Below are 26,860 nucleotides of genomic sequence, written 5' to 3'. Positions count from 1 at the left end.
CCGCCTCATCTTGTGATGAACTCCAGCTCCTCCGTCATGCAGCTGGGGGTCCTCGTTCTGGTCGGTGTAGCGGCTCACCAACCAGTGCCTGCTGCAGGCAGAGAAGAAGAGAGGGTAATGGTCCCAGTCCAAGGTGGAGCTGAGCACGCCCAACCATGGAGCGAGACTCTGAAGAGGAACCTGAATCACATCGAGGATCAACCAACCAGAGACCGGCTGAGACTGCTGGGACAGGCAAACACTAGACAGGAAGTGCAGGGCTAGAATGACTAAGGGCTGAACTTTCAAAATAAGAGTAAGGAGATGACATCATTCTGTTGCTTGGATATAAAAATAGGAAGTGAAATGTAAACTGTGGTAGACGATGGCTGGACGAGCAGCCCGAGTAAAGTCTGTTTTTACGAAACATCTTTTTTAAATTTATTAATTTACAGTATGAGAATACAAAACTTTAGGTCAGCATGGAAGACATACACAGTCTCAACATTAGTATCTACTTACATCATGGTAATATTTAATTGTTCAGTACAAAAGGACTACACAATAAATTTTTCCCAGAGCTTCTTGAATTTCTCAAGCTCAAGTCTAAGGACAAAAGTAAGTCTTTCCATTCCAAAAATTTCTTCCACTATCCCAAACCACTGGGCCCGAGTTGGAGGGTCAGCCTTTAGCCATCTTCGGGTTTTGGCCTTTCTGCTGCTAGCCAAAAGTATTTTCAATAAATAATTATCTTTATGTGGAAGCGCCGTAGGTAAATTGCCAAGATACAACGTATCAAATGAATAGTCTATTTTTATCCCGACTATTTTGTGGCCACCTCCCCCCAATATGGCTGGATCCTTGGGCAGGCCCAGAAGACATGACAATGGTTTGCCATGGGGGTTCCACAACCTCTCCAACATAGGCCCTGGCTCTGTGAGCCTGTTTGCCGAGCTGTGAATTTAGGAGTGATAAAAAATATCACAACATTTTTCCAACCAAACTCTCTTAAGGACCTTGAATTTGCAGTGGTAGCCTGAGACTCACATATTCCCCACCAGCTGTCCTCTGATATTTGTGAGCCTGATTCTCTCTCCCAGTTTTGCTTAATATACAACGTAGAGTGATTTTTAGAGGCTTGTATACTTCCGTATATTTTTGAGACCAACTTTTTAGAGTACTTTTTTTTGTATGCCTCTTGAAAGATATGAATTAGGTTGTATTCGTTTTCATCTCTGAATAGTAACGTCTTGTTGTAATAGTCTCTAACTTGCAAGTATCTATAGAAGTCATGCTTTGCCAATCCGTATGTATCTGAAATAGTTTTATAGCTTTGAAATCCCCCGTTTGTTGCTAGTGAACAAAAAGAAGTAATTCCTCTCAGTTTAAAGGTTCTGTTTAAAGGTCCCATCCAGCCTGGCAGGCACAAACTCTGGGTCATAAGCTATCCAATTCAAGGTCCTAGCCTGTTCTTCTATTTGTAGTTTCCTCACTACCCTGAACCGTAGTTTCAGGGTGAACTGGGTCAAATGGTTCAAATTTTTGTAAAAATTTTCAGCTTGGTTTTTATTTCCTAAAAGAGACTGTAATGGGAAGTCTAATTGAGTAATTTCCATGGTTTTCCATTTAGCTTCATGATTCGGGGAACACCAGTTTACCAGGGGTTTCAGTTGTGCAGCATAATAGTAATCTTGTAAGCACGGCAAAGCTCTCCCTCCCGTCTCTTTTTTCAGTTGCAACGTTCTGTACTGGACCCTCGGTCTTCTGCTGTTCCAGATGAACCGTGAGATCCATCTATCCCATTCGTCAAATTGTTTTTGGGGTATCTCCGGGGCAGTGACTGGAAGAGAGAGAGAATTTGTGGCAGAATGTTCATTTTAATTATTTCTATTCTATTACTCATATCCATGGGGAGGAGAGACCACCGAGTCAGATCTTTGTTGAGGGGCCATAATTGATTTCATAGAGTTTAGACATTTTATGAAACATCTTATCTGTGACACAAAGTGAGCTGCTGAGTATTTGAGGATTAAACCTGTGACGTGTTTTTGTTAGTCCTCCGTCACACTTCCTCTAATCTTAGCTCTTTGTTTTGGCTCATAGAAATAATTCCTGCCGGCTTTCTCCACACTCACGGGTCTTTGTGGGGTCTTGGTCACGCACACAAGCACCAAAGGTTTCCACATATTCAAGTCTGTGTTATCGTACTTCAAAGGAAATTAATACATTTTTTCTTATTTATGGTAAAAATGTGATTCCTGCTGCAGTAAACGAAGCCCTGCTTTGAGTGATTAAAATATTTCCCGCTGATTTTCCTGTTGGGGGAACGCCGACGTTTCCCCCGACGACGGCTCGGTTTTGATCTGGTTTCAGATCGATAAGCTCGGAGCCGAACGGATGGCGTGTTGCTGACAGACGTTCTCCGTCTCCGCTCTTTATCTTCATCAGATTATGGCAGCTGCAGCTTATTAATGTTGATTCTCCGAGTTTCATGCAAAGCGCCTGTTTAATGAGCTTTCTGCAAGCCACACTGATCAAAGTTAATTTGTAATTTTAAAGACAAAACATTTTGTTTGGAGAAGTCTTCACCACTGAGACCATCGTGCAAAAATAATTGGACCCAGCTGTATTCATTACGTTTCTTTCTGACTGACATTAATATTTAGGTGGTGTGGAAGGATACTGGTGTAGTAGATGTGTAGAAAAACGTCGAGTCAGTTTATATCAGGACAAAAGCCTCAAATCCTGGTTTTAATCGTTTTAATAGTTTGTTTTTTAGTATTTATTTATCTATTTATGTGTGTTTTATGAAGGGGGCTGTGAAGAGTTCCTTTTGGGACATCGGGGCTGACGTGAGATGCTCTGTGGGTCGGTGTGTGTCTGTGTTTTGTCCATCTTTCCTCTGATTGGCTGCCCCTCGTAAACAAAGCATTTGAAGAGCGGGTTGGTGGGGCGACTTAAAGGGGTCGTCACCTGTTCATTTGCAGCTTCATATTTGTCTTCTTGGACACTCCTAGGGTAGCTTTGCATGTTTGTCTTATACTGGGCAGCCAATCAGTTCATCCCTACATTTAAGCTAACTTTATTCTCATTGGCTGCCCCTCGTAAGAATGTTGATGGGGCTTCTGAGGTGAGCTTTGCTCGTACTTTCACTCGCCTCATCATTAGAAGCTTGAACATTCCCACGAGAACAGCAGATACGTGACGGGAAGACGAGAAAACTGCGTCGACAAAAGGCTGCAGCTTTGCTCAGCGCATGAATCCCAGTATAGAAGACGTACGCCTGCGGTTTTAAATTACAGCGGCTCGAGCAGAATTATAACCCGGTATGATCTTATAATCCACAGAGAGGTCAAATGCTAGATCAGGAGCTGCAGTGTTGGATTAACACTCTCTGTGCTGCTGAATGAGTTTTCTAACGTGGCTCTTTACAGGGAATTTCCTCAACTTATAAATAAATAAATGAGTGGAGAACAATGGGGCGGGTGGTGGGGGGCACGGGGATGTCTGGCAGGGAGTTTTGGGTCCTGTGCAGGGAAGGATCTCACTAACCGACCCCCACTGAAGACCTGCAGGCATCACGTCCTCCACAGACAGAGTTGTACTTCCTCTTTGGGACGTCTAGACCAAAATACTTCATTTTGCTCTACAAGGGCCTGATATCCACTTCCAAGGACATTATGCTGCCACTGTGCTATCAAAATTTAAAACCAATGTCCTCATATGTGGATCTCAGGTAATTCTTTGTTTTTACATTCATCAGGTCCCAATCAGCCCAAATAGCAAAGGAAAAATAAATATGCATGCCATGAACGAGTTCGGGTCTTAGGAGGTTAAAGCTCTGTCATCCACAGCAGCGAGTGAGTTTGGACAGAGTCGAAGCTGCTGCAAAGAGGTGCGTTTGATTCATAACACAGCACAAAGGAAACGAGCAAGAAAATAAGTCAGTTTGTCCGGATTGTTTTGCTAATCTTCAGAAGGAAAATAGTCATTGCATGTAGCAGTCATGTTTGTGGAAGTAACGTTAGCATGTGTCACGTGACCTCGGCATCATACAGACTTCCTGTGACGTCGTCTGTGCAGCGCGATGAGGAAACCTCGTGTTAATGAATAAAACTACCGCCGTGGGTTTCAGTCGTTCTCCACTCTTCACGCCGTTTCCCGTTTTCCTGCGGTGCTTTAGCATCGGTCAGAGAATCGGCTCCACCTGCCGTTTGCCTTCATCAACCAATCACCTCTCATTCAAGCAGCTGCGGGCCAATGAAACGAGTGCCTGCATTTGAGCTGGAGTTTACATTTAGAAGCTGAACTCTGCCGTCGTGACTCGTGACTTTAAGTAATAATCACCTTCATCCGTCTGACTGACGCTGCCGAGCTTCTTCCCAAACTCCTTCCTCTGGCTCTGCGTGCCCGAGGCCTGGGCGTGTTTGTCATGCTCACCCTGACGTCCCAGCATCCCTGATGAAAAATAGATTTCTGCCACACAGTTTTCCAATCTGCCAACCCCCCCTTCACCAAAAGGAGACGTGTGCAGCAGGCCGAGCATGGTGTAATCCCTCTGTGGACACGACGATTACCCCCGGTTCATAATCCACCCCCGCCGCCGCTGATTTGCAGAGAGCGCGAGCCGCCAGCTTCAGTCTGTTTTCCTTCTCATTCTTTCTGTTCAGACCGGCTTGATTCCTCTGTCAGAAACAGATGGCGTCCCGCGAATCTTTTCAATTTAATAAATCAACATCGGGTTTTCAGCCCAGAAGATTTGGATGTTATTCTGCCGCTCTGAACTCGGCTGCTTTTGGCTGCCCCAGAATTTAGGTTTCCAGCGCTGAAGGTCAAAACTGCGACTCATAATTATTATAATTAAACCAAGATATTCCCGCCTCAGAAAAGCTCAGGTGGAAGGAAAAGCATCCAACTTGTGTCACGTTATAAGATGTAAACTGTGGATTTTCTGATTGTTTCTGAGTATTTCACAAACTGGAAAATGGAGCTTTGACAGACCAAAACTAAAGTAACTTAACCTACCAACCACTGTAGGTGAACCATGACAGTAGGACGGGGCAGCGAGATGTGCTGTAGTTTTTTAAAGTCACTCGGACTCTAACATCAACATCACGTTCCCAACAACACTGCACAGAGTTTTGTTTCCTGGACTTTGAGTGGAAACATTTTAAATGCATCTTCTGTGTTTTATAACTGATGTGAGTTAACCCTTTAAGACCTTAAGAGCTTATCTTTATATTCTTTATATTCTTACATGCTGTGGAGCCATTTGTGGGAGTATTTTAAGTAGCTATACAGCAACACAACCGTTATAGCCCAAATTTTGATAATATGTCTGCATTAAGTCTATAATAACTACATAAATTGCAAGAAAGAGCAATAAACTACAGAAAAGTTAAAATCTTTTTTTTTGTTTTGGTTTTTTTACACATATATTTCTATTTAGAGAAATTTTATCCCTCAAAACTGTAAATACAAAAAAGTTGCACAAAATAGTTTCTAACAACAGCAAGTTTATTTTGAGTGTTTTCATAGTTTTATTTTTGAGATACACCAATTTTTATAGACTGCAGGAAAAATAAATATTACAATGCAAATTTGCCAAAAAACAGCAACACAAATAAACTATTTCCAGCAGCGCAATGTGAGTTCTAAGCATCCCAGAAAATCATGAAGTCAACATGAGTTTTAAAAACACCAGTACAGGCTTATAAGGCCTCGAAGGTTAAAAAAAACTGCGTCACTTCCGGTTCAGCCAGGTCATGGCGGACATGGGATAGTTCGGGCTGACGTCTGTTCCAACGTAGGAAATGTTTTGAACAGCTGATCGGATCAGCAAAGCGTGTTTCTGGAGTATTATGTTTTTGTTGCTAGAAGGGCTTTTTATGCTGTTTTTGCAAAGCTATATGTGGAAGGAAACCGTGACCGAGGACAAGCTGATGGCATCAGATGTAAGTACAACTCCTCCGGTTTCATATGCAACAAAATTTATTGCACTAGCTTACGTGGTTGCAGAGCTACTGGGATTTAAAAATAGTTACACAAAACGGAGCGTGCTGCTCCGACCGGCTTTAAAGGGTTAATGTCGGTTTGCTTTCATCTTTGCATTGATGATATTTTAGGTTCCCTCCAGGAAAAAGTGTTTATACGTTTGGTTTGATGTGCTGCTGTTTGTTAGCAGGAATAATGGAAACGATCGGAGTCATTGATCCGGGAATGTTTGGACAGATTGTGCCGTAGCAGGATTTGGCAACATCGGAGACCTGGTGTCCTCGCAGATGCAAAACAGCCTGAAATACGAAATGTTTGTACAACTTTGAGTGAATGTGGAGCTGCTGAGCTGCTCCCGATCGCGTCGTTAGAAACACAGAGGAAACGTTTGCATCACCTCTCAGTTTATTGTGTGATAATTCTGCCCCTCCTTTGTTAAAGCCGTGAGGACCACACACTGAACACAGGAAATCTCCACGTCTTCATCTCCTCACACAGCTGCACATTTAACGTGTACGGTCACGTCTGTGAGTGCGTGAGTTTGTCCAAACCACGCCTTTATCGAAACCAGCTCGAGTCTGCTGATGTTTCTCAGCAGTCCGTTTGCAGGACCAGGTCTGCCTCAAGGATCCAGGCTCCTCTGATTGTGGTTGTTGTTGTTTGTGATTTGGGGAATAATTATGACGATGATGATGAAGCTTTATTTGTCACTTGCAGTTTGCTGCAGTGAAATCGGACCTCTTCAAACCAAACGTACATCACACAAACATCACGTCGGGTAGACGGGTCAGAACAGGTAGCATCAAGAAACACAATGAAATGTTCAACACAACAAATTCTGACTGAAGCTGTGATAATTCAGCAGGTTTAGGAGGCCTCGGGCTGCACAGAGACGTGGGAATAACACGGCGCCGGCTTCTGAAGACGTGACGATATGTTGAGTCAGATCAGTTTTAAGTGAAGCTTTTGATGTTGCATTTATAATCTGGACTTCTGCGATCCTCCCGACGTCACTCACAGAGGCCGCGGTCAGCGAGTCAGAGTTCATGGGATGAAGCACACGAACACCCAACGACGTTATTCGGAGCATCGTTATGAAACGTGAATCTGATTATTTCTCCTCAAACTCGAGCCCAGTTTCATCCTCTGGAAGCTGAGTGTTGTCGTTCCACTTGTAGCTGCACCGTGGTCACGAGGCAGCGCTCTTATTCTGAAACTACAGGAAGGTGTTTGTGAAATGTGAGTGTGGAGGTGCGTTTCTGTGTGCGATGGGAGAAACGAGTAGACGCACAGATTCACATCACGTTGTACAAACATGCTCGCAGTGTCATGTTCAGGCTTGTGAAACAGGTTGTTGTGGGTCGTTTTAAGAGTCGTGGTGTCGTTCCTGCAATCAGGAAACTTTTATGTGGCGTGTTTACTGTGCGTGGAACAGCTGAGAGACGCTCGCACACTGAACTACACGTTTGACGTGAGTCGTGTTTCACACACGTCCTCACACGTGCACGGCTTTGACGTTCAGCTGAGCAGCAAACCTGTTTGTTAGGCAGATGTGTGACAAATTAAAGGAAAAACACCTGCCCACTCCACTGACACTGAGTGTTCGTATCACAGACAGGCTCAAACCCCAAAATGTTTGTATGTTTATCAGTAAACACGAGCGGCTGCAGGGAGAACAAAGGGATTTCTCATGACGTTAAAGGTGAAACACATACGAGTGAGTTTTCAGGAGCACCTGAGACAAACAGTTTGACTCCAGCGATCAGTCGTCGTCAGTATTTCATCAGGTTGATCTAATGTTTATTTTCTCGTGTTTCTCTTTCTGCTGTGACAAAGCTGACCCTGCATCGACTCTAAATCTCTCTGTGACTGCATGTTGGTCTGCGGCTGTTTCCGGGCTCAGTGAGATTCATAAACCTGGAGATGAGTTAAAGCTCAGCTTTGGCGAGAAGGTTGCGAGGAAGGCGAGCGATGCCGTGACCAACAGCGGCGGCTGAGAGACTCGTGTAAACGTTTCCTTTGTTCTTCGTCGTTTTCAAAAAGACTTTCCAGCGTTCTGCTTTTGTTTGTAGTCGTCGGTGGGATTTAGATTAATCCGCGTCTGATCTGCACTGCTGACCTCTGCGAGCTCTGGGTGTGGCCAGTTCATGCCGCTGCAGTGTGGTCGTGCTGATGGCGACTGCAGTCTAAACAGGCGTGGTCTTTTCTTAGAGCGGACAACAGACGCTGCTGTGTCCGACTCGCTCTAACTGGCTAATGTGATCACAGTCACTGGGCCAGTTATCTGTCAGCTGGTTTTAATTAAATCCCAGTCCTGCAGGTCAGAAACGAGAGCTGAAGACGTCTGAGGAAACGTCCCACTGTGGAAATCTCAGACCTGTGGATTATGCACCGTGTACACGATTTATTAAACCTGATTAATAGATCAGTTTTTGCATTTAGGCCGATGATGTGCTGCTCTGCTTCCCAGTCACCCAGAGTTCCTCTGCCGTCCTGCAGCCGTCGAGCATTTTGGTCTCGGTCAATAATTAAATGTGGAGAGAAAGTCTCGGGTAAAAACAAAACTAAGCATCATCTTTGTGGTTAAGCTGCTCGGGTTTGAAAAGTTTCATGTTTGACTGAAATCAGGGAGTCTCTGCTGTGTTTTACTCTTTTATTTAAAGTAAATGATTTGGTGTTTGAATTCTGAACCTTTCTTTGATTCCTGCTTTTAAAAAATCCCAGATTGCTGCCGTGTTTCCAGGTTCAGGGTCTCTGCGCTTCCTTCGTCTTGCAGACTGTTTGACAGCCTCTGCGGTCACAGCAGAGGCTGTCAAACACAAAGCTCTAAGTTGGGAAGCAGCTCGCTGGTTTCACTGTAAAACGATCTCCGAGTCTCCCACAATTCCACAGAGGTCTCTCTGTTATTGGGCATCAATTCAGCGCCGTGTTTAAGGTCGTCCCCCGAGGACAGACGGACTGACAGCAGGGAAACCAGCGCTCTCACGGTCAGGTGACCCCGGATCCTTTCATTTACTCGGGCTCAGTTTGCACTGCTTAAGTTTAAAGAATAAAAAAGCTGCATTAAACCCTTCAGTGAAAGAAGCAGCTTAAGCTGGTTTGAAGTGCAGGTCAGTGTGTGCTCTCGATTAGACCTGTTAGTCTCCTCAGTTTAACAGTTTGGTTCATTTACAGAAGTCTGGAAACTAAATACTCAGTGAACATCCGTGTATTCAGTGACGTGACCTCGATTACTTCTGGCTGTTAAATTGTCGCACGCTCTCGACCACTTTGTTGGACTATATAAACCAGCTCTTCTCCTGCTGTGTGCGTTTGCTTCCACTAACCTCTGCCCACCAAAGCCATGTTCACCAGAGAAGTCTTTGAAAGAGTCCCGAAGGTAAATATTTGGTGTTTGGAGCATAACTGTCAGGAAAAAGTGTTTTAAAACCATTTTTGAGACATAATCAGAAACTTTTAAAAGAATTTTCCCTGAAAATCTGATCAGTGACTGCACATGCTGTTTACATCCCGGCACCAATGAAATTAAAGTTGCTGAGTGTGTGCTGCATGTCACAGCCTCTAGGGGGCGCTGGCTGGGAAAACAAAAGCAGACTTGACATTGAGCATCATTTCTGGTTTTTATTTCTCGTCATTCGTCTCCACATTTCATCGTTTAATCCTCTAGCCTGCTCATGGTGACCTCCACCTCCCTGTAATCCAACTTTGTCTTTCTATCTGTGTCTGTATTTGTTTAAATCTACGCTTTGTGCAGCATCTGGTCTCTGCAGGAGGAACTGCAACATGCTGCACACAGTGATGCAGGCCGGCGTTAAAATGTTATGATATCCTTCACTTTGTCGTCTTTAAAGGAACGGTCAGTAAATGTTATTTAGGTTAATAGAAAAAGTGAGTATGCTCATAAAAACAGATGCAACAGCATGTAGTTAAATCTGCCATTAAACTAATGCATCCACTAACAACTTATAATGAATCTGTTAAAAACACCGTCATGTTCCTCAGTCAGACTGGAGTACCTCAGCCTGGAGGAACACAGTGCTACGGCCTCTCCCAGAGGAAAGAAAGCTGGATTTTTATCAGCCGGCAGTCTGCTGACATCGACTGGTGGAGGTTTTATCCTCCAACTTTAACTTCTCTCATTTCCAGCTCATGATTTTGATTCTTGAACTTGAGCTTTGCATGATTTTTTCCGCTAAGAATAATCCTTCTTTGTCTCAGTTCATTCCTCCTCCGACTGAAACAAGCTCCCTCTGCTCCACTCTGTGAGGAGGTGCACATCTGCTGCACTCTTCAGGATTATTTCACTCATCAATAACTTCTGTGTATTGGTCTGTTATCTTGTAACGATGTAACCTACCCCGCTGTTGATGCCGGTGTGTGGTGGTCGCGTCCTGGTGGTTTAGAAACAAACCAAACGCTGCAGCTTCGTCCCTCTGGCGCCCTCGCTGTTTGTCGTGGTTTCCTCACATCCTTTCTGATAGTTCCCAAGAATTACTGAGCAGGCCCGTCACAGGCGCTGCGTTGAGACGACGTGTAGTTATTCTTCCAGGGAGGTGTCGGCCTGCGGCTAATGACGTGTCCGCAGCGTGGATTTATCACAGAGTGTCAATCGCACAGCTTATGACTGTGGGGCTCAGTATCAGCAGATATCCAAAGCTAAAGTGTCTGTACGCTAGCTGAGCTTAAAGTCTGGATGGATCTCCACCGTCAAGTCTTTCACTAAGTGCCAAAGGTGTCACTGGTAAAACAGTCAGTGGGCTTCACCCTGTGGGGTCATGAGTGTGGGAGCCTGATGGGATCCAGCTGCTGCTGAGACTCTTCAGTTCGGGGCCAGGATGCTGCAGACGAACAGAGTTCACACAGTTGTGGAAACAAAGAGGCGACTTTGTATTTTTAGTTCTTGCATCAGCTTCTGCGCTGATATCTGAGGCTATTTTCAGTCATCAAAGGCTTTTACAGAAGCTGCAGTCAGAGAAAATCACAGCGCTCTCCTGCACTGATGTTGGCTCCATGTTGTTCTCAGTCATGTGACCGACCGGCCCACGAAGCACACCTGATGATAAATGTGATAATTCAGCCCGGTTCAGGGTGAGTCTGCAGGTTAGAGACGTTGCAGCTCCACGTGGCACTGCTGGTAGCCATGGTAGAGGCTTTTATTGTGAAAGAGCAGAGCATAGGAAGCCCCTGAGTGCTCAGAAAGAACGTAGTTTAGTTTGGACTGTTACAAAGCAGATAACACCGTCATTAAAGGCTGCAGAGGCAAAGAGCCCAGAGGCTGAGAAAACAGTGGGCAGGTTGAAGAAATAAGTTTTGATGTTTGTCTGTGAAAAGCAGTCGTGTTTCTTTGTGCTGGGAAAGCAGAGAAAGGTCTGTGGGGGTGGGTCAGGATGCAGGTGGGTTGCAGTGGGTAAGATGGCGAGCAGAGCTGGAAGTTTGAAGGTGATCCGCTGCCTGTCGACAGGCGACGGTCTGCAGAGGTGGAGCCGGAGCAGCTTTTATTTGATTGGTTCGGATTGTAAATGTGGACCCAATGAAAGTTTCCAGTGGGTGTAAAAGTAGGAGACTTTATGGCGGAGCGGCTTTTTGTTTTATTTATAGCACTCGATGTGCCAAAGCTCCAAAATAGAGGCTGTAAAGCCTCCAGGAGCCCGGAGGATGTTTGGGATTCCTCATTAGTCATGATTCTGCTTCCTCGGATCGATCCAGGCGCTGCACTCGTTTTACATTTTTACTGAGCTCGGTACTTTCTGAGGTCGTTAGAAATCTGTGTGGAAAGGGTTAACAGGCAGCGAGACGCCGCTGCGGGCTGACGGCGGGGAGTGCCAGAGATTTAAAGGCCAGTGGTCATCCCGAGGAGCTGTTGAAGTGGTGATCTGACGGTTTAGGGGGAAACATCTGTGCCGGCTGGGCGGTCAGCTGCCACGGCGAGCCAAAGAAAGCCCGCTTATTTTAGATCCGCTCGCTGTGAGCGCGTTTCGGGATGTAAAAAAAGCTCGCTGGATGCGGCTGCCAGGGCGAAGCTTTTTATAATAACAGCCTACTGTAAACATCTGAACGTGGAGTCATGATATCAATCACGCCGTCAGTCGCTGTTAGTCCCTCGCTGCAGCAGTTTGACCTGCTGAGCTCAAACCGAGGAGGTCAAAGCTTCATTATTTGAGCGACGTGCTTCAGCTTGTGGCCTCATCAGGAACGTCTGCATATAATAAAACAACCAATCATAAGCATCCATACAGTGTGGCAGAAGCATGTACGGCTGAGTATGATAGCTCAGGTTAAAGTCAGCCATCGTCCCTGGAGACGATTCATAGTTCTTTAAAAACAGGACAGACCTGCTCGAACACTCACAGAGATGCAGGTGCTTTATTTTGAAAAGCTCTGCTTTAAAACTCCTGATCTGTCTGATTCTTTTACTCCTGCTTTAACAGTGAAATGAGTCACTGTGCAGGAAGATTTCCATCTGAGTGTTTTTTGTTTGCTTTATTCTTCATTTCTCTGAATGTGACAGGTGTGTATCAGGTGACTCACCTGTGGAAACCTGATCCTGACCTATAAATGAAAGCGTGAGCAGCATTTCTTTAATCTGTTTTAAAAGTTTTTAATGGCAGAGGAAAACCTCCAAACGTGTCACGTGCTGTACTTTTACTGAACGTTAATGTCGGCCTGATGAAGCCGTTTCCTGTGTGTCGCCTCCGCCTCGAACAAAACCCGCGGTCGTGACCCCGACGAGTGTCAGGTCGGTGTTTGTCCTCCACTCTGGCCTCCCTCGCCTGCTCCGTGAGCTCTGAGCTCAGCGAATTAGATTTTTAAGTGAAGAAATACTCAAATCTAAAATGTTTTATGAGACGGGAACCTTTCACTTCTTATCAAAGCTTTTATTGTGAAAAATTAGTAATGGAAACTGATCAGATTTCAGCTTAATTCTGATTAAATAAAATATATTTCTACTCTAATTACACCTGCGACCTGCGCCAGGGAGAGCAAAGGACGTGCAAGCTGTTAGACAGGAAATGACAAAATAGACGGAGCCTTCAAAATAAGAGCGAGGGAGGAGTCTACCAGTCAAAGACAAATAAAATAAATGAAGCTGAAAACGACTCCATTACCAATTGCGTGTCTCTCTGTGTCCTCGCAGATATCCAGGAGTTTTACGAAGTGACCTTATTGGACAGTCAGAGATGGGTGGAGTCTTCCAAGGGGGCGGACCCCATGGCGCCCGTCAACCTATGGGACTTCTCCAGCCTTCAAAGTACAACGGTGACCTCGGACACGCTGCCCAGCCTTAGCACCAGCATCGAGGTAAGAACTCCAGCTGCTGACAGCTGCCGCTCCGCCTGTCAGGACAGGAAGTGCCACCAACACTCGGGTTCTTTTTCCTGCTTCCTGCTGCTCTGTAGCAGAGACGCCGACCGTTGGTTAAAAATAGAAAATGGTAAAAATAGATCAAACCTTTCAGACCTCGCAGGATGAAAAATGAAGCTGCATTTGATTTGCAAAGCAGCTCGATGGACAAACTGACGCCATCTGTTCCCCGCTCGCACTAAACGAGGAAAAGCAGGATTCCCGCCAGCGCCGGCTCCTCGACGGGTACAAACGGGTCGAACTCCTGGTCACAGCGCGTTTGGTTTGATTAGTTTGGGCTGATGAGCAACTCGTTTCACTGCAGCAATAATATTTCTGCTTGGAGCCTCATTAAGTGTCGGTTTTCTTCCTTCAAAAGAAAATTCACAAAAACTGTGATGAGACTGTTTTATCCAGAACGTTAAAATTACAGGAGCTGAAATACAGTTTTGTGCTTCTGATTTCCAAAACCCTGAAACGCATAAATGCATCTTTAGCTCACGCTACGCTGAGCGGTTGTGGTCGGTCGTCTCCTAAAGGCCAAGAAAACCCCTCAGTCAGTGTGTGGATGCCATCTGTTATCACTCCTCCTGCTCTTATTTTGAAATAAGAGCTGGATCTTCCTGTCTTGTTTACCAGTTACAGCAGCCATGTCTTGGTATTTCCTGGCAGTGACAGAAACAGTCATCACTCATACATGAGAGATTTAAAAATAGAGAATGACACGGTGGTGTTTTGGCGTTCGTAACTGGAGAAGCCAAAATGAAACCTCCTTTTCTTTCCTGTTTACTTTTCTGGGCTTTTTTAAAATATAGACGTAACCACAGTGATGTCACCCTTTGGTTTTGTCCTCAGTCTTAGCAGTTTGGCTGCCACCATGTTGGTTTGTTTGGAGCCAGTAGTGAACATGTAGGTACTTAAATGCTCAGTTATCTGGTAATGCTAGCAAGCATGCATTCAGAGACATGGAGTGGTGCTAATTAATGCTAACATCCAATTTAAATTGTTACATTTCATTAAATCTGGAAGTCAGACTTCTTGGACGGTCTGTTAGTGCCGTAACCTCACTGTTGGTCAGATGATGTCATTAAAACAGTCCAGAATACCAGCTCAAGCCTGGGAGCCAGCTAGCAGCTACAACCACCTGTGTCGCCATTCACCTGTCAAAGAGGCCACGCCCCTGAAACTACAAACTGTAAACCCTTAAACGGCTCTGGAGACCAAAGCGGTTTCCGTATCCGGCTGTGAACTTTTTATTTAAAAAGTCTGTGGGAACTCACTTGCTGCCGGAGCCTCTGGTGGACATTGGAGGAACTGCAGGTTTTCTTTTGATCATGAATTAAATGTTAACTTAATTTTTCATGTTTCAAATGAACTTTTAGTAATTATGTTCTGCAGAATTCGTTCGGCAGCACTTTCCTAGTTTGTGCTGTTTTTAACATTTGGCATTTCTTCTTAGCTGCTCTCACATGTTAACTAAAAATATGTAATCACTGCGCCATCTGGTGGTACAAATTGGTATTGAACAAAATGAAAGTCGCGATTCAGCCTGAGCTTCTGTTTCACGCTGTGCACAGGTGTGTTGGACATAAATCTGGAGCGGCGTTTCTTCACCTTGAGTTTAAATGATGTTAAAACAGAAACTCTACCAAAGTGCTTTTAAATGTTTGACTGGGTCTGATTTTCAGCCATGAGAGCAACTGTTCAGTTTCTCTCTGCTGTACGTGACCGTGCGCCTCCGCAGCAGCTTTGAGCTAAAACACGACGTTTGTGTTGGAGGACACGATGGCGTCAGATGTCCTTCACTAGTCCACAGGACAGTGATGATGATGATGAAGATTTAGATCAGCAGCCTGAGGAAGAACAAACTTCATGAGTTGTGCAGTTAAAGCGAGGAAAGTGAAAATGAGACGAGTGATGTTTCCTTCTGCAACGACAGTCAAGCGTGTGAGCGCTCGTGGAGGTTCACTCCCCTGCCGAGGTGGAGATCGTCCAAAGTTATTAAAGGCGGAGCTGCTGGTTTCATCGTGTGTGTGTGTGTGTGTGTGTGTGTGTGTGTGTGAAGGGAAAGCAAAGATCAACTGTTTCCCTCCACCTGATTTTTATCTAAACTGTCATCAGTTACACTTCATCACCATCTGGCAGTTTGGTTACGTCAGTAATTTATTGATTGTTTGGTTATAAAACGACCAGAAAACATTAAAACTGATCCCTCGTTAGTCCCTGAATCAAAGCGAACGCATTAATGTTCGAAAATCCAAACGACGTTCAGTTTCAGGGAAAAAACAAACGATTGTTGTTGTCTGATGTTTTTAAACACGCATCTCAACAAGAAAACAAACAGAAATAATGTTGAACATCAAACTGTTATTGATTGGAAATCCACAGATTTAAGTTACACTTTCTATAATATAAGAAGAACAAATCTCCTCCAGTTTCCAGTTTTGTGCTGATCTGATGTAAACCTTTGTGAGGACGTTTAAACTTCTCACTTGAAAAACAGTCCGAGGTCACCGACGCTGAGATTTCACTCTCGTGTTGATCTCACAGTTGATCAAAGACATCATTGATCAGTTTATTATTGGAGTTATTTTACCTGCAGAATGAATCTGTGTGTGTGCAGACCTGCTGCTCAACCCTCAAACTACAACTTGGTTTATTCCAGATGTTGTGAAGTTCCAGAGTCAATGCAGCACATCAACAGTCTGTAACAAACATCAGAAATACAACAGAGCAGCTCGATAAAATGTAACGTCACAGAACAGAAGATAAAATCGCACAAAACCAAATCAAATGGGACAAAAAGTCAAATAAAATAAAGACTCGCTGAAAGTAGAACTCATGGAAAATGTTCAGTTTAGTAGAAAAAGTGACTCTGCAGGTAAAACGGGGGAAAAAGACAGAGTGAAAGTGGTGACTGATGTTTTAGTTTTCTGACGTCTTATAATTTGAAACAATCGATTGATTATTGGTAAAAGTGAGAGATTAATGCCAGCGATCTCCATCAGTCTGCACGCTTCACATGCTTTTAAAGTTATTTTCAGTAAAGTTTCTGTTTTCTCTTCCTGAAAAACGAGAGCAGAGGCGGCAGGTTGTTTGTTTGGTGCTTTAAATCCTGAGACCTCGGTGTTTGTGCGTCTGCGGCACAAACACGTCTCCAAGATGTGATTCGCGACGTTGTGGTGAACGCCAACATGTGAAACGTGAAAGCCGGCGATTCTGTTAGTGAAACGAAAACGGAGCAGTCTGCCTCCTCTGCTTCTTTCATTCGCTCTAATCCCGTGTTTTCATAATAGCAGATGGGATCAGCCAGAAATTGGAGTATAATCCAGAAAATGTTATTTTGTGTCTTTGTATGAGATTGTTTTTTTGGGAGGGGGTTAAAGCTAAAGTCTGCAGAGGTTGCCGTGGCAAACAGCTGGAGTCTGGATGTAATGCATCATTATTCCCGTGCTGTGCACTCGGGCAGGTGGACGGAGACGTTCATCCGCTCGCGGCTGGCCTGAGGTTAGCGTTCAGGGTTGCGGGGCAGCTGATGCACGCTCAGGATTTACTCTGACGCTCGCTATGTGAGTGAGCGGCACATCCAGGTTAAGTGGAGGTTACGGTTCTCATCCGATGGAGCTGGCCAACCGTTCCTCTCTTCAGGCAAAGCTAAGCCTGCACTTCCTGAGTGAGGCATCGGGCTTCTCGCTTTGAGGAAGACAAAGGAAAATGTCTGAATTTAAAAATGACACGAGAAGCTTCTCCAGAACGTCTTTCACCTGCTTGTCTGTTTGCTCCCGCCTGATCCAGTCCGTTTGTTGTGTGAGGAGCTTTTCCAGAGCCGGACTGAGCTCGTTCATCCTGGTTTTTCAGTCCTGTGCTTTCAGCTGTCCAGGACCCAGGTTTGGGTCACATGGGTGTAAAGGTGAGCTGGTTGTTTGACCAGGCGATCAGTACTCCATCTGTATCCTCTGGAGCCAATAAACTGGCTCCTTATTTTCAGAACAGGTCGAACGTGACAGCCATAATGACCCCGGGAGTTTTCTGCCAGCCACCATAACACGCTGCTGCAGGTGGGGACTCGTGTCAGTGAGAGCACAGCTGGTTGGGTTTCAGTCCTTTGCAGATGCATGAACGGAGGCAAACATGCGTCAGTGTGAGGTGGACATATTTCAGCAGTCAGAGATGGAGGGCGGGACGTACGCATCATGTTTAGATCGGAGCACAAACCTGACGTTGTCTGAGATGTTTCAACCTGCTGTGTTGTTTGATTGAATGCTTTTCTTCTTCTTTCCTCTTTTTCCCGACTGTAAATGCTCATGCTCCCCCGTAGGACTCCCCCCTCCTAAACGAAATCCTCCACACGTTGGCGCAGGCCAAGCGCCCGCCTGGCCGTGACGGACAAGTAAGTACTGCCTGCTGTTGGTGGGAGGGGCTGTCGGTGTCGTCCACCTTCGCCGCATGTCCCATCCAGTCCTCGTGTGCTTTTTTTGGGCCATCGGAGGGGTGGGGGTCAGGGGTCAGGTTCGCCCAGACGGCCTCAACGTGTCGCTTTGAGTCGTTCTGATCTGAGTTTGGATGAAAGTGGAACCAGAGCTGAAGTCTGAGGGTTGTTTTTAACACTGATCAATAAAACAAACTCGCAGCTCTCACCGAGGAGCCGTGGCTTCATGGTCGGCGTGTGAGCTGAACTCTGACCTGACGCTGCGCTCCTCCAGTTTTCATCCTCCATCTTCACGTCTGGTCTCAGTGTTTAAATATTTCTGTCAGCAGGAACGCGGCGGCACGTCGAGGCTGTCTGTGCTGTGTTCAGGGGTCGTGGGTTCATCGTGCTTCATTCGTTTTGGTTCATGTTGTCGGGTCTGAACGGTACACCTCCGGTCCTCAGAGCTGCACACACACACACACTAACACACAGCTGTCACTGATGTGGTAAAAACTTTATTAACTGATTTACACGAACGACTTTTCGTCGAGTGAGTCTTCAGTCGTTTAGAGTTTACGCATCGAATCAGGTGTGACGAGCTTTTCTTTTCACGCTGTGACCATAAATGGAAAACGAGACACCATGTTTCACATGAAAACATCACAGCTAGCTAATAGATGCATGTGAGCTGTTATTCTGCAGTTATGAGCTTTGAGAACAGTTGGTGCTCAAAGGCTTCACTTTACTGGAACAACAAACCTAAAATGTAACCAGTGTTTCCAAAACAAGCTGTAAATCAAAGTTAAAGTGATATTAAAATCATTTAAAGTGTTAAACGTGGATTAAAACTGGCCGAGGGTCTCAAACTGAAGCCAGATGAAATAGATTCATTTACCCACAGCACAATAGAAACACAGTAGATTTAATAGAGCTGTTCACAGCAGCAGTAAATGTGTTTAAGAACATTTTACTGATGCTTTTAATCTCTTTAAATGATGCAGATTAAAAATTCACTTTAAGCTCAGGATACGGCAGCAGAAGTTTGTTCGTTAGCGCCGTGCAGATGTTAGTTCCTGATTTCAGCTCTGCAGCACGGTTTCATTTACATTCAAGTCCAAATTAATCTGAAATTGAAGTGAAACTCTTCGATCAGTTCATGTTTATTGTTTTTGATTGAATTTCACTTCCTTATTTTATCCAAACTGAGCAAATAGACGTTCAAACTTCACTCAATTCATGTCAGCATGTCTCAGATATCAGCTGATAAAAAGTAGTGTTTGAAATGGGTCAACTTTACATTTTGAGCTGTTAGTGAGAGAGTCCGTTAAAAAACACCGGGTATGACCCTGCAGCCAGGCTGAGAGCCTGCCTGCTCCTGACCCCTGAGTCTGCATGTGTGGAGCTTTTATTGTGAAGGAGCCTTGCGAGGCCTCCCCCGGACAGACTGGAGCTGTACTGGCGTTCAGCACCTTCGTGGTGGTGGTTCGTGTGGATTTCAGTTCAGGTTTCCGTGAGGCTTCGGTCCTGCGCCGCCTCTTCAGGCTCCTGTGTGTCTCGTGCTGCTTTCAAATACCATCCTCATGTGTTTCTCAGTGTTGTACGTTTCTGAGCGTCGCAGCTCGTCCGGGGGACTTTCTGACCTCACATTGCTGTGACCCACTTATGCAAAATCTACCTGCGAAGCTTCGTCCATAAGCAAACATTATTCACCACAAGGCAGCAGCGGCTCAGAGCCTCGGCCTAGAAAGAGTTAATAATTCACACAACATGAAGCTGTGGTCTGAGGCTGCTGCTGCTCAGTGAGTCAAACCATCTATCAAGGCTCAGCTCCCTTTTTATCCCACATTGTTTCACTGTCGTCAGGCTGCAGGTGGAGAACACCTGCTGACAGGTGAGGCTCCTCAGCTGCAGTGGAAACAGACTGTATAAAACAGATGGACGTAGCGTCGTCACCTGTTTGTTAGTGAAGTCACTGAAGGGTACTGTATGCTCATTGGTGAATGACTTTCAGTCACAAGTTGTTAGCCAATGAGCATCTCCCTCTTTGTCTTTTTTTACAAACTCTAATGGGAACAACACAATCAACACTGTTGCGTTTAATGACACCTGAAAGCAGCGACTGAGACCATGAACTCATCAGGATCAGATGATCAGGCTGGAGGGTCAGAGGAGGCGCCACCTGCTGGACATTCAGAAGAATGCACTGGCTTCATTTTGCACAGCTGGAAACTGCATCCATCTTTTATTTACAGTCTGTAGTCGGAACCCACAGAGCCACAGCATCATCGCAGGAAGAGGCGGAGACTTGGACATGGACGAACTGTGAACGCGTCCTGTAAGATGCTCATCGACCAATTAAAAAACCTGCTGTGTACCTGGTGAGCAGGTGGTGAACAAGTAGTGTTTCAGAGGCGCTCACATCATCTCGACTTTACCTGAAATGTTTCCACAGTGCTGAAGCTGCTTGGGCAGCCGTGCAGAGAGCAGAACAACCAGCAAAGCTTTTCACTCTGACTTTAACTGATAACGCTCGTGATGTGTGACGACCACGGCGCTGTGAGCGGTTTGAGATGTCCACACCTGAGGCAGGTGCTGCTTCTCTGCAGCTTCTCTGCAGGGTTAAACTGTTCTTTTCATGTTACTGTGAAACAAAAGTCCAGTGCTAAACACAGTTGTGGGTCACAGCAGCTCGATAAAGGTTTTTTAAACTTTTCTGCAGTGAATTATCAGAAACGGGTCAAACATGCAGGCATGCTTCTCCCTGCTGCTGCGCGCAGACGTTAAACTGCTGCAGCTCATTTAAACTCCGATCGATCGCTCTGATGCTCTCAGCTGCTTGGAGAACAAGTACAAAAGCACTAATAACTATTTCTCTTCAGGGCAAACGAGCTCATCACTTTAATGTAAAGCCCGGCAAACTGTTCTGTGGAAAACGCCACTCGCATCACTTCCTGTTCTGTGTTAATGTCGAGGTGTGAAACACGCCATATGATGATGATGACACGCATGAGACGCGACGCAGCTACATGACGGATTCATGGAGCTGTGAAAGATTCCCACCTGCCAAATGCCCACGCTGCCCCATCTCCTCCTCCCCCTGCTCCTGCTGAGAGGGACACTGCTCCTCCTCCTCCACCTCCACGAGCATTTGGCGTTGAGTCATACATGTCATCAGCAGCAGTTAGCGTGTTTTCAAACCTCAAGAGGAAAAGCCGAGGCACAGTCTGACTCAGACAAGATGAGTTTGTGGTCTCTTATCGAGTAGGACGTCACAGCGCTTCAGGGACACTTTAAAACACACTGATGGTTACAGCGCAGCCACCAGTCCGTAATCCAGTTAGCCGATTGATAGAAAAATTACTCATGAATCCTTTTTATGTAAAAATGTCAGACATACTGCTGTTTCAGCTGTTTGTTTAATGTAGAAAATATCAGGGAATAGTCACATATCATATCAGTCACTATTTCACATGATTATTTGAAGAAATAACTGTTTTATTCTATCAAGTTGAAATTTATCTATAATCAAGTCTTTTTAGAGTCATGTTGCACTTGTAATAAAACAGTATTATTCACTGGTAAGAACAAACTAATTTCAGCCCAGATCGTCATCTGCAGATATCATTCATGCCTGAGTGCTCAGAACCTGCCATTTAGAACCTGCAGGGGAGAAAAATAATAATTGTAATGATTTCAATCACATGACATTTACGTCATATTTGCATCAAAACTGTTTTGGTTTTGGTTAAAAGTACAATACCTGATGGCAAATGCAATTACTGAAAGGTAAAAATACTTGACTCAGTTCTTTATTACAGAATAAATTCATATTTTAATTAGTGTAAATTTATAATATGATAAATAATTAACTACATAATTTAAGCTGCTCCAAAATGTATTATTTAATGTCTTTGTTTATTTTTTTAAGTGTTAATAAATACGCTGGTCTGCAATTACGCAATCATTACAGTACAGGTATTTAGTGTTGCATTCAGATACACTCTGAAACTATTTTTCCAGTCAAAACGCGTTTGATTGATCGGTTTAAAGTGAAAACTTGACTGGATAAAATTATATTAATAATTTCTATCTCCTGTAACCTCGCTAACAAACAATACAATACACTGGTTTTAATAGTCCCGTGTTAATCTTTTAACCTCATAACTTGGAGGGAGTGGGTTTTTCCCAAAGCGCCTGAACGCAGCTTGTGTGTGTGGAGGAGCCGGGTTCGCTGAGCGCTGCTCCTGCTGAGCTCCGGATACGGTATGAAGGAGGACCGGGGGAGGGATGAGGTGGCTCTCCGGTGAGCGCACTCTCTCTCTTGGGCAGATTTATGACCGCAGTCGGTCGGTTTGTGAGTGAATGTGAAGCATTTATGAAGAGTGGCGCCTCGCTGGAGTTCGCTCAGCAGGAAGGACGGACGGAGATGAGATGCTGATGTTCCCGGGCTTCACTCCCGGCTCGGAACGATGGACTGCATTTGTATTGTCACCACAAAGGTAACGCTTGAAGAAAGCTCATAAAATACCGACACACGCACACACTGGAGGGCGAGTTTAGTTAAGAGTGAGTCGGTGTTAAATTCGGCTTTCATTACATCATTCAAACGGCTTTTTAATTAGGTGAAAATTCACTTTTTTCAAGGGTCCGCGCCTCATTCCCGCCGTTGGTCCCCATTAAAACAGCACCGCTGATGAAGTGGTTAGTATCGATTTGTGACGATACATTTATAAAAGTGAGATTTCGACCAAAAATAGTGCTACCTCCTAATAGGTGGTATGTTGTCATTAATTGTGAGTCGATGGTCAATTCGGCTAGTATATTATAATAAAGACGACTTTTTATTCAGTAAAAAACTTACTTTTCTGAAGGGTTCGCGCCTCATTCCAGCCTGTTATACCCATTAAAGCAGCATCGCTAATGAACGGAGGTTGGTAACCGGTTTGGATGATATGAAGCGATGATTGTAGGGAAAGTAAAACCATTCATTTTACTGTATCATTGCCGAATTGAAGAAAAGTCGATGGACATATACAGCCCCAAGCCTTTTATTCTTACTCATCGGTTTCTTTTCTAAAAAATAAGGATTAGAAATAAATTTGACTTTTCCTAATGCGAGTTTGGCGTGACATTTTCTTTGCTCTTTATCTTATTGTATGGTCTTTACCTTACAATATAACACACCTTAAGGCAACAGTTGTTGTGATTTGAGGCTATATGGATTAAATTTAATTGAAATTTTCACGCCTTTGGTTTATTAAGCCTCTTCTCTTTTTAAAGTCATACTTATTTTTGGGATTCAGTTCAATCCATTTATTGATTACTGATCAGGATAGTTACCAGCTGACTGTTTTCACTTTATGCTGGCAGTGTGTGGGGTCTGACTTTGAACTGAACACAGGCTTCTTGGTGTTTTTAGAGCTGTGAATGAAATTTGAAAGCATCCGGAACATATTGACATTTTGATTGTTCATTTTTATCACATTATTAACATGTAATAATGTGACAGAGCTAATAATGCTGCGTGTGATCTGCTCTCTGCTTCCTGTGGCGTCACTGTAGTTGCTGAACGAGACAGAGCTGATTTTTGCGCTTTCACGTTTTTTTTCCCACACCAGTTGGAAGTCTGGAGCCGTCACCTTACTGAAGCTATTTTGAGCTCTTTGTGTTCCTGGACAGTCTGTAAGTTGTAGTTTCGTAGGTCAGGGAAAGATTGATAACTGAACATTGTCTGTTGAGATCCATGGAGCGTTTTAAATTCATTATGAGTGTTTTTAGGTGACACATGTCTACCTGTGTCCTTGAGCATCATGGTCAACCTGAAGAATCCCAGGTTTACTCCGTGATGCACTTTCTCTTTGTGTCATAGTGTTTGGTTGTTTTATCGGGTTTATAAAAGCTACTAGGGCAAAAACATTTATTCAGTTATTTATTGGTACTTTCAAACTGTAAAAAAAAAAAACCTTTATGATGTTGTTTTAAACAACAAGCATGAGTTTAAAAACCAAACGTGAACCATGACGTTCAATAACAGAACATATCGCTGCATGTATCTGGTTATGATGACGACTTCTCAACCTGTCGTGTGATTTAAGGTTTGGGTGGCCTGCAGCAGTGGTGCTGGTGTTTCCTGAAGTTCAGATTTGGCTTTTTGAGGCACTGTCAGACTTCAGCCAGTCGCCATCTTTGTGCGCTGAAGTTGCTGCTCCTATCCTGGAAGTTCAGAAATAAGTTTCAGGTTCAGCGCGTATCCATGACTTGAGCTTCTCGAGGTGAAACGGTCTAATGGGGGTTTTAAAACATCTGCTGTAAAGGTGACAGAGGACAGGAAGATGTTGTAGAAATGAGAGAGACGCCTCTAAAACCAACGATAGAGAAGAAATGAAAGCAATAAAACAGAAGCTGAGGTTAGAACAGGAGGTCGGGTCAGTGTCCATGTTCTGTCTGTGGGAAGCGTTAAAGGAGCAACTTTGTCCTGAAAGATGAGTTTCAGTCTCTTAAATGTGTTTGCTGGGCTGAATCGTTAGTGGCTGTATGTAAACGAGGTTAACGTCCTGATGCGGCGTCTCCAGCTGGTCTGGGATCAGTGTCCCTGCAGGCCGTCATCTCTTCTCTGAAATCCCATTTCTGTGATCCGTGTCTCTCCTCTGATCTGAACCCCCGCTGCCTCGTCCTTAAAAACTCCCTCCGTGTGACATTAAACTTAAAGGACATTTTTCTCCCTGCACCCGCTGAGCACTGATGAAGAGTCCTCAGTGGATTTGAACCAGCAACCTCCGTGTTCCTGTTGGTTTCAGGCGTCTCCTCCCCGCACAGGAAAGGTGTCAGAGCCTCAGGTGTGTTTGTAGGGCAGCGCCTCGGCGTTGGCGCTATTTTCAGCTCCTTATTAACGACGAGCTGCAGCTCGGTGATTCAGCAGGACAAAGCACAGTCGGCTCGGTCTAAATACAGGAACACCAACAGATCAGCACTCGAGGAACACCTGAGGACACGGCTACAGGACGCACGCTGCCCGGGTGACTAAATATGTTACTTAAGAACCAAAACCAGCGTTTACAGTTTGAAATATGGTGAAAATTATCCACAGAGACCAAAACTGATGTGGGTTCAGCCTGTAAACATTTCAATGTAGGAACTGAGTCACTGTTGGAGCCTCCGATTGGAGGTCGGTGCTCGGATCAGAACCTGGCCGGGAGTTCAGGTCCTGGTGGCTCATCACTGATAGAAAGTTTGCTGGTTTCAGGCAGTTGTGTTTTTAGATGTTTCACGAGGACCTGTTGTTGTTCCTGGCCCCTCTTAGAGCTGCTTTGCATGATCCACAATTCAAAATAGAGCTGGGCGATATGAGATTTTTTCATATCACGATATGTTTTTTTCATTTCAGGCGATAACGATATCTATCACGATATAAGCCAAATAACTATATTTGTAAGATTTAAATGTGCCGTTGCTCACAAGTAAAATGTCAAATAATCAGCAGCTTGTTTTTATTTAAATATTTATTTCCCATAATAAGTTCAACAGGGTAGATGTACTTAAGGAACATGAGACTTTTTCAGATAAATAAAGGCAAATATTGCAAACTACACAAAAGGCAGCCGCTAAAGCGTTTAAGTTTCAAAATAGAACAAACGAAACAGACTAAATTGTCAATTCCACTTAGAAACAAAATATTAATTCTAAAAATAAATCTTAGTTTGTTTTACAGAAGAACAGACAAAACTGACTAACTTTTGTCAATATCAAATAAACAGAACTAAAAGGAAATTCTCAATCTCTCCTTGTTGTATAGCTGAGCTTTTCAAACAGTTGTAACAGTTACTTTAGTCTGACAAAAGCCGAATGACGAATTAGCGCTTCCAGTCAGAGACTGAGGCTACGTCCACGCGTACACGGGTATTTTTGAAAACGGAGATTTTCCGTTTTCGTTTTAAAAAATAATCCCGTCCACACATAAAGGCAGAAATGAAGGAAAACGCTGCTATGAACATGCCAAAGCAGCAGGTGGCGCTAGATTCCTAACCGTGCAGAAATGTTGGCCAATCAGAAGTCTAGAAGCCTCGGTGGGAAAAAGTAAACAAAGCTGGGGCATAGAAGCAGAACCGAGTCGTATGTGTGGAGGGACAGTAACTGTGTGTAAGCATTTAAACACTGCAGAGAGTAGAATTAACAGTATTGTAGAAATTCATTTCACCGAAACAATAACGTGGCGCACAGTGTGACGCATGCACCAGTTTATTGTATTTCCAGACTTGCTTTCGGCACATTTACAGTGCACGCTACTCTGTTTTTTGTCAGACTTGAAATAGCCGAAATACCTTCACACTACGGAACTTCTATGGCTCTTCCGTTCGACAATCTCTCCGGCATTGGAACCATCATCTGTTTTCTCTTCGGTCACGCTCGGTTGATTTTTCTAGTCGGCACACTCATTTCCTCCATTACCCGCTGGCTGCTTCCCAAACAAACACACGTGCGGCTTGGCACTTGTGCTGTACGTAACAAGTCACGCGACGTGACGCTGCGGCTGTGATTGGTTCGGCTCTGCGCTACTTAATTTGGATTGGCTGACCTTTTTTTTTTTTTTTTAAGAGGACAAGAGCGGCGAGGTCTATCGCGATAGCTTAATTTCTCTACCGAGTAAAAGTTATATCGCGATACATATCGTTATCGTTCTATCGCCCAGCTCTAATTCAAAACAATCCTTCTTTGTCTTCCTCCAGGCCTCGATGCAGCCCCTCAGTTCATCCAGCCTGATTAGCTTTGATTAGGTTTGAACACCTAGTGGGAGTGGTGGCTGTATCCCCTCTCTGTGACATCATTCAGGTCCAAGAGTAGAAAAAACCCTGATAAACTGAGAGCTTTAGAGCAGTCTGACGCCTGATCATTGGAACACAACGTGAATGACAGGAAATGAGGAAAATAAAACATCTTTTTTGTTTATAAAGAGATGCAAAAAATGACATAAATTGATTGATGTGTATAAAATCTCTCTGCTGTGTTTCTCGCCACGCTGAAACCAGCAGTGCAGGCGCTCTCACGCAGATTCAGACACTTCCTGTCAGAAGTCTATTTATGTCGACGTCCTCACCCCCCGGAGCGAAAATTCAAGCACGAGATGATGTTTAATTTAAT

The 26,860-nt window shown here is 44.4% G+C and overlaps 1 protein-coding gene across 5 annotated transcripts in view; it reads left to right on the top strand.

Moving 5' to 3' along the window:
- dlg1b (discs large MAGUK scaffold protein 1b) overlaps nt 1–26,860 on the top strand; it is a 100,017-nt gene that overhangs the window by 8,489 nt on the left and 64,668 nt on the right. For all 5 annotated transcript variants that reach the window (XM_085377385.1, XM_085377386.1, XM_085377384.1 and 2 more), the window contains exon 3: nt 13,109–13,272. In XM_085377385.1, the coding sequence (XP_085233511.1) occupies nt 13,109–13,272 (164 nt within the window). The remainder of the gene's footprint in view (nt 1–13,108; nt 13,273–26,860) is intronic.

This window comes from Diplotaxodon limnothrissa, linkage group LG18 (assembly GCF_057381915.1).
Source record: "Diplotaxodon limnothrissa isolate DT_005_m linkage group LG18, D_limnothrissa_male_GT1.1, whole genome shotgun sequence".
Lineage (NCBI taxonomy): Eukaryota > Metazoa > Chordata > Actinopteri > Cichliformes > Cichlidae > Diplotaxodon > Diplotaxodon limnothrissa.
The sequence above is the reverse complement of the archived record's forward strand: the minus strand, read 5'-3'. Positions and strand labels throughout refer to the sequence as shown.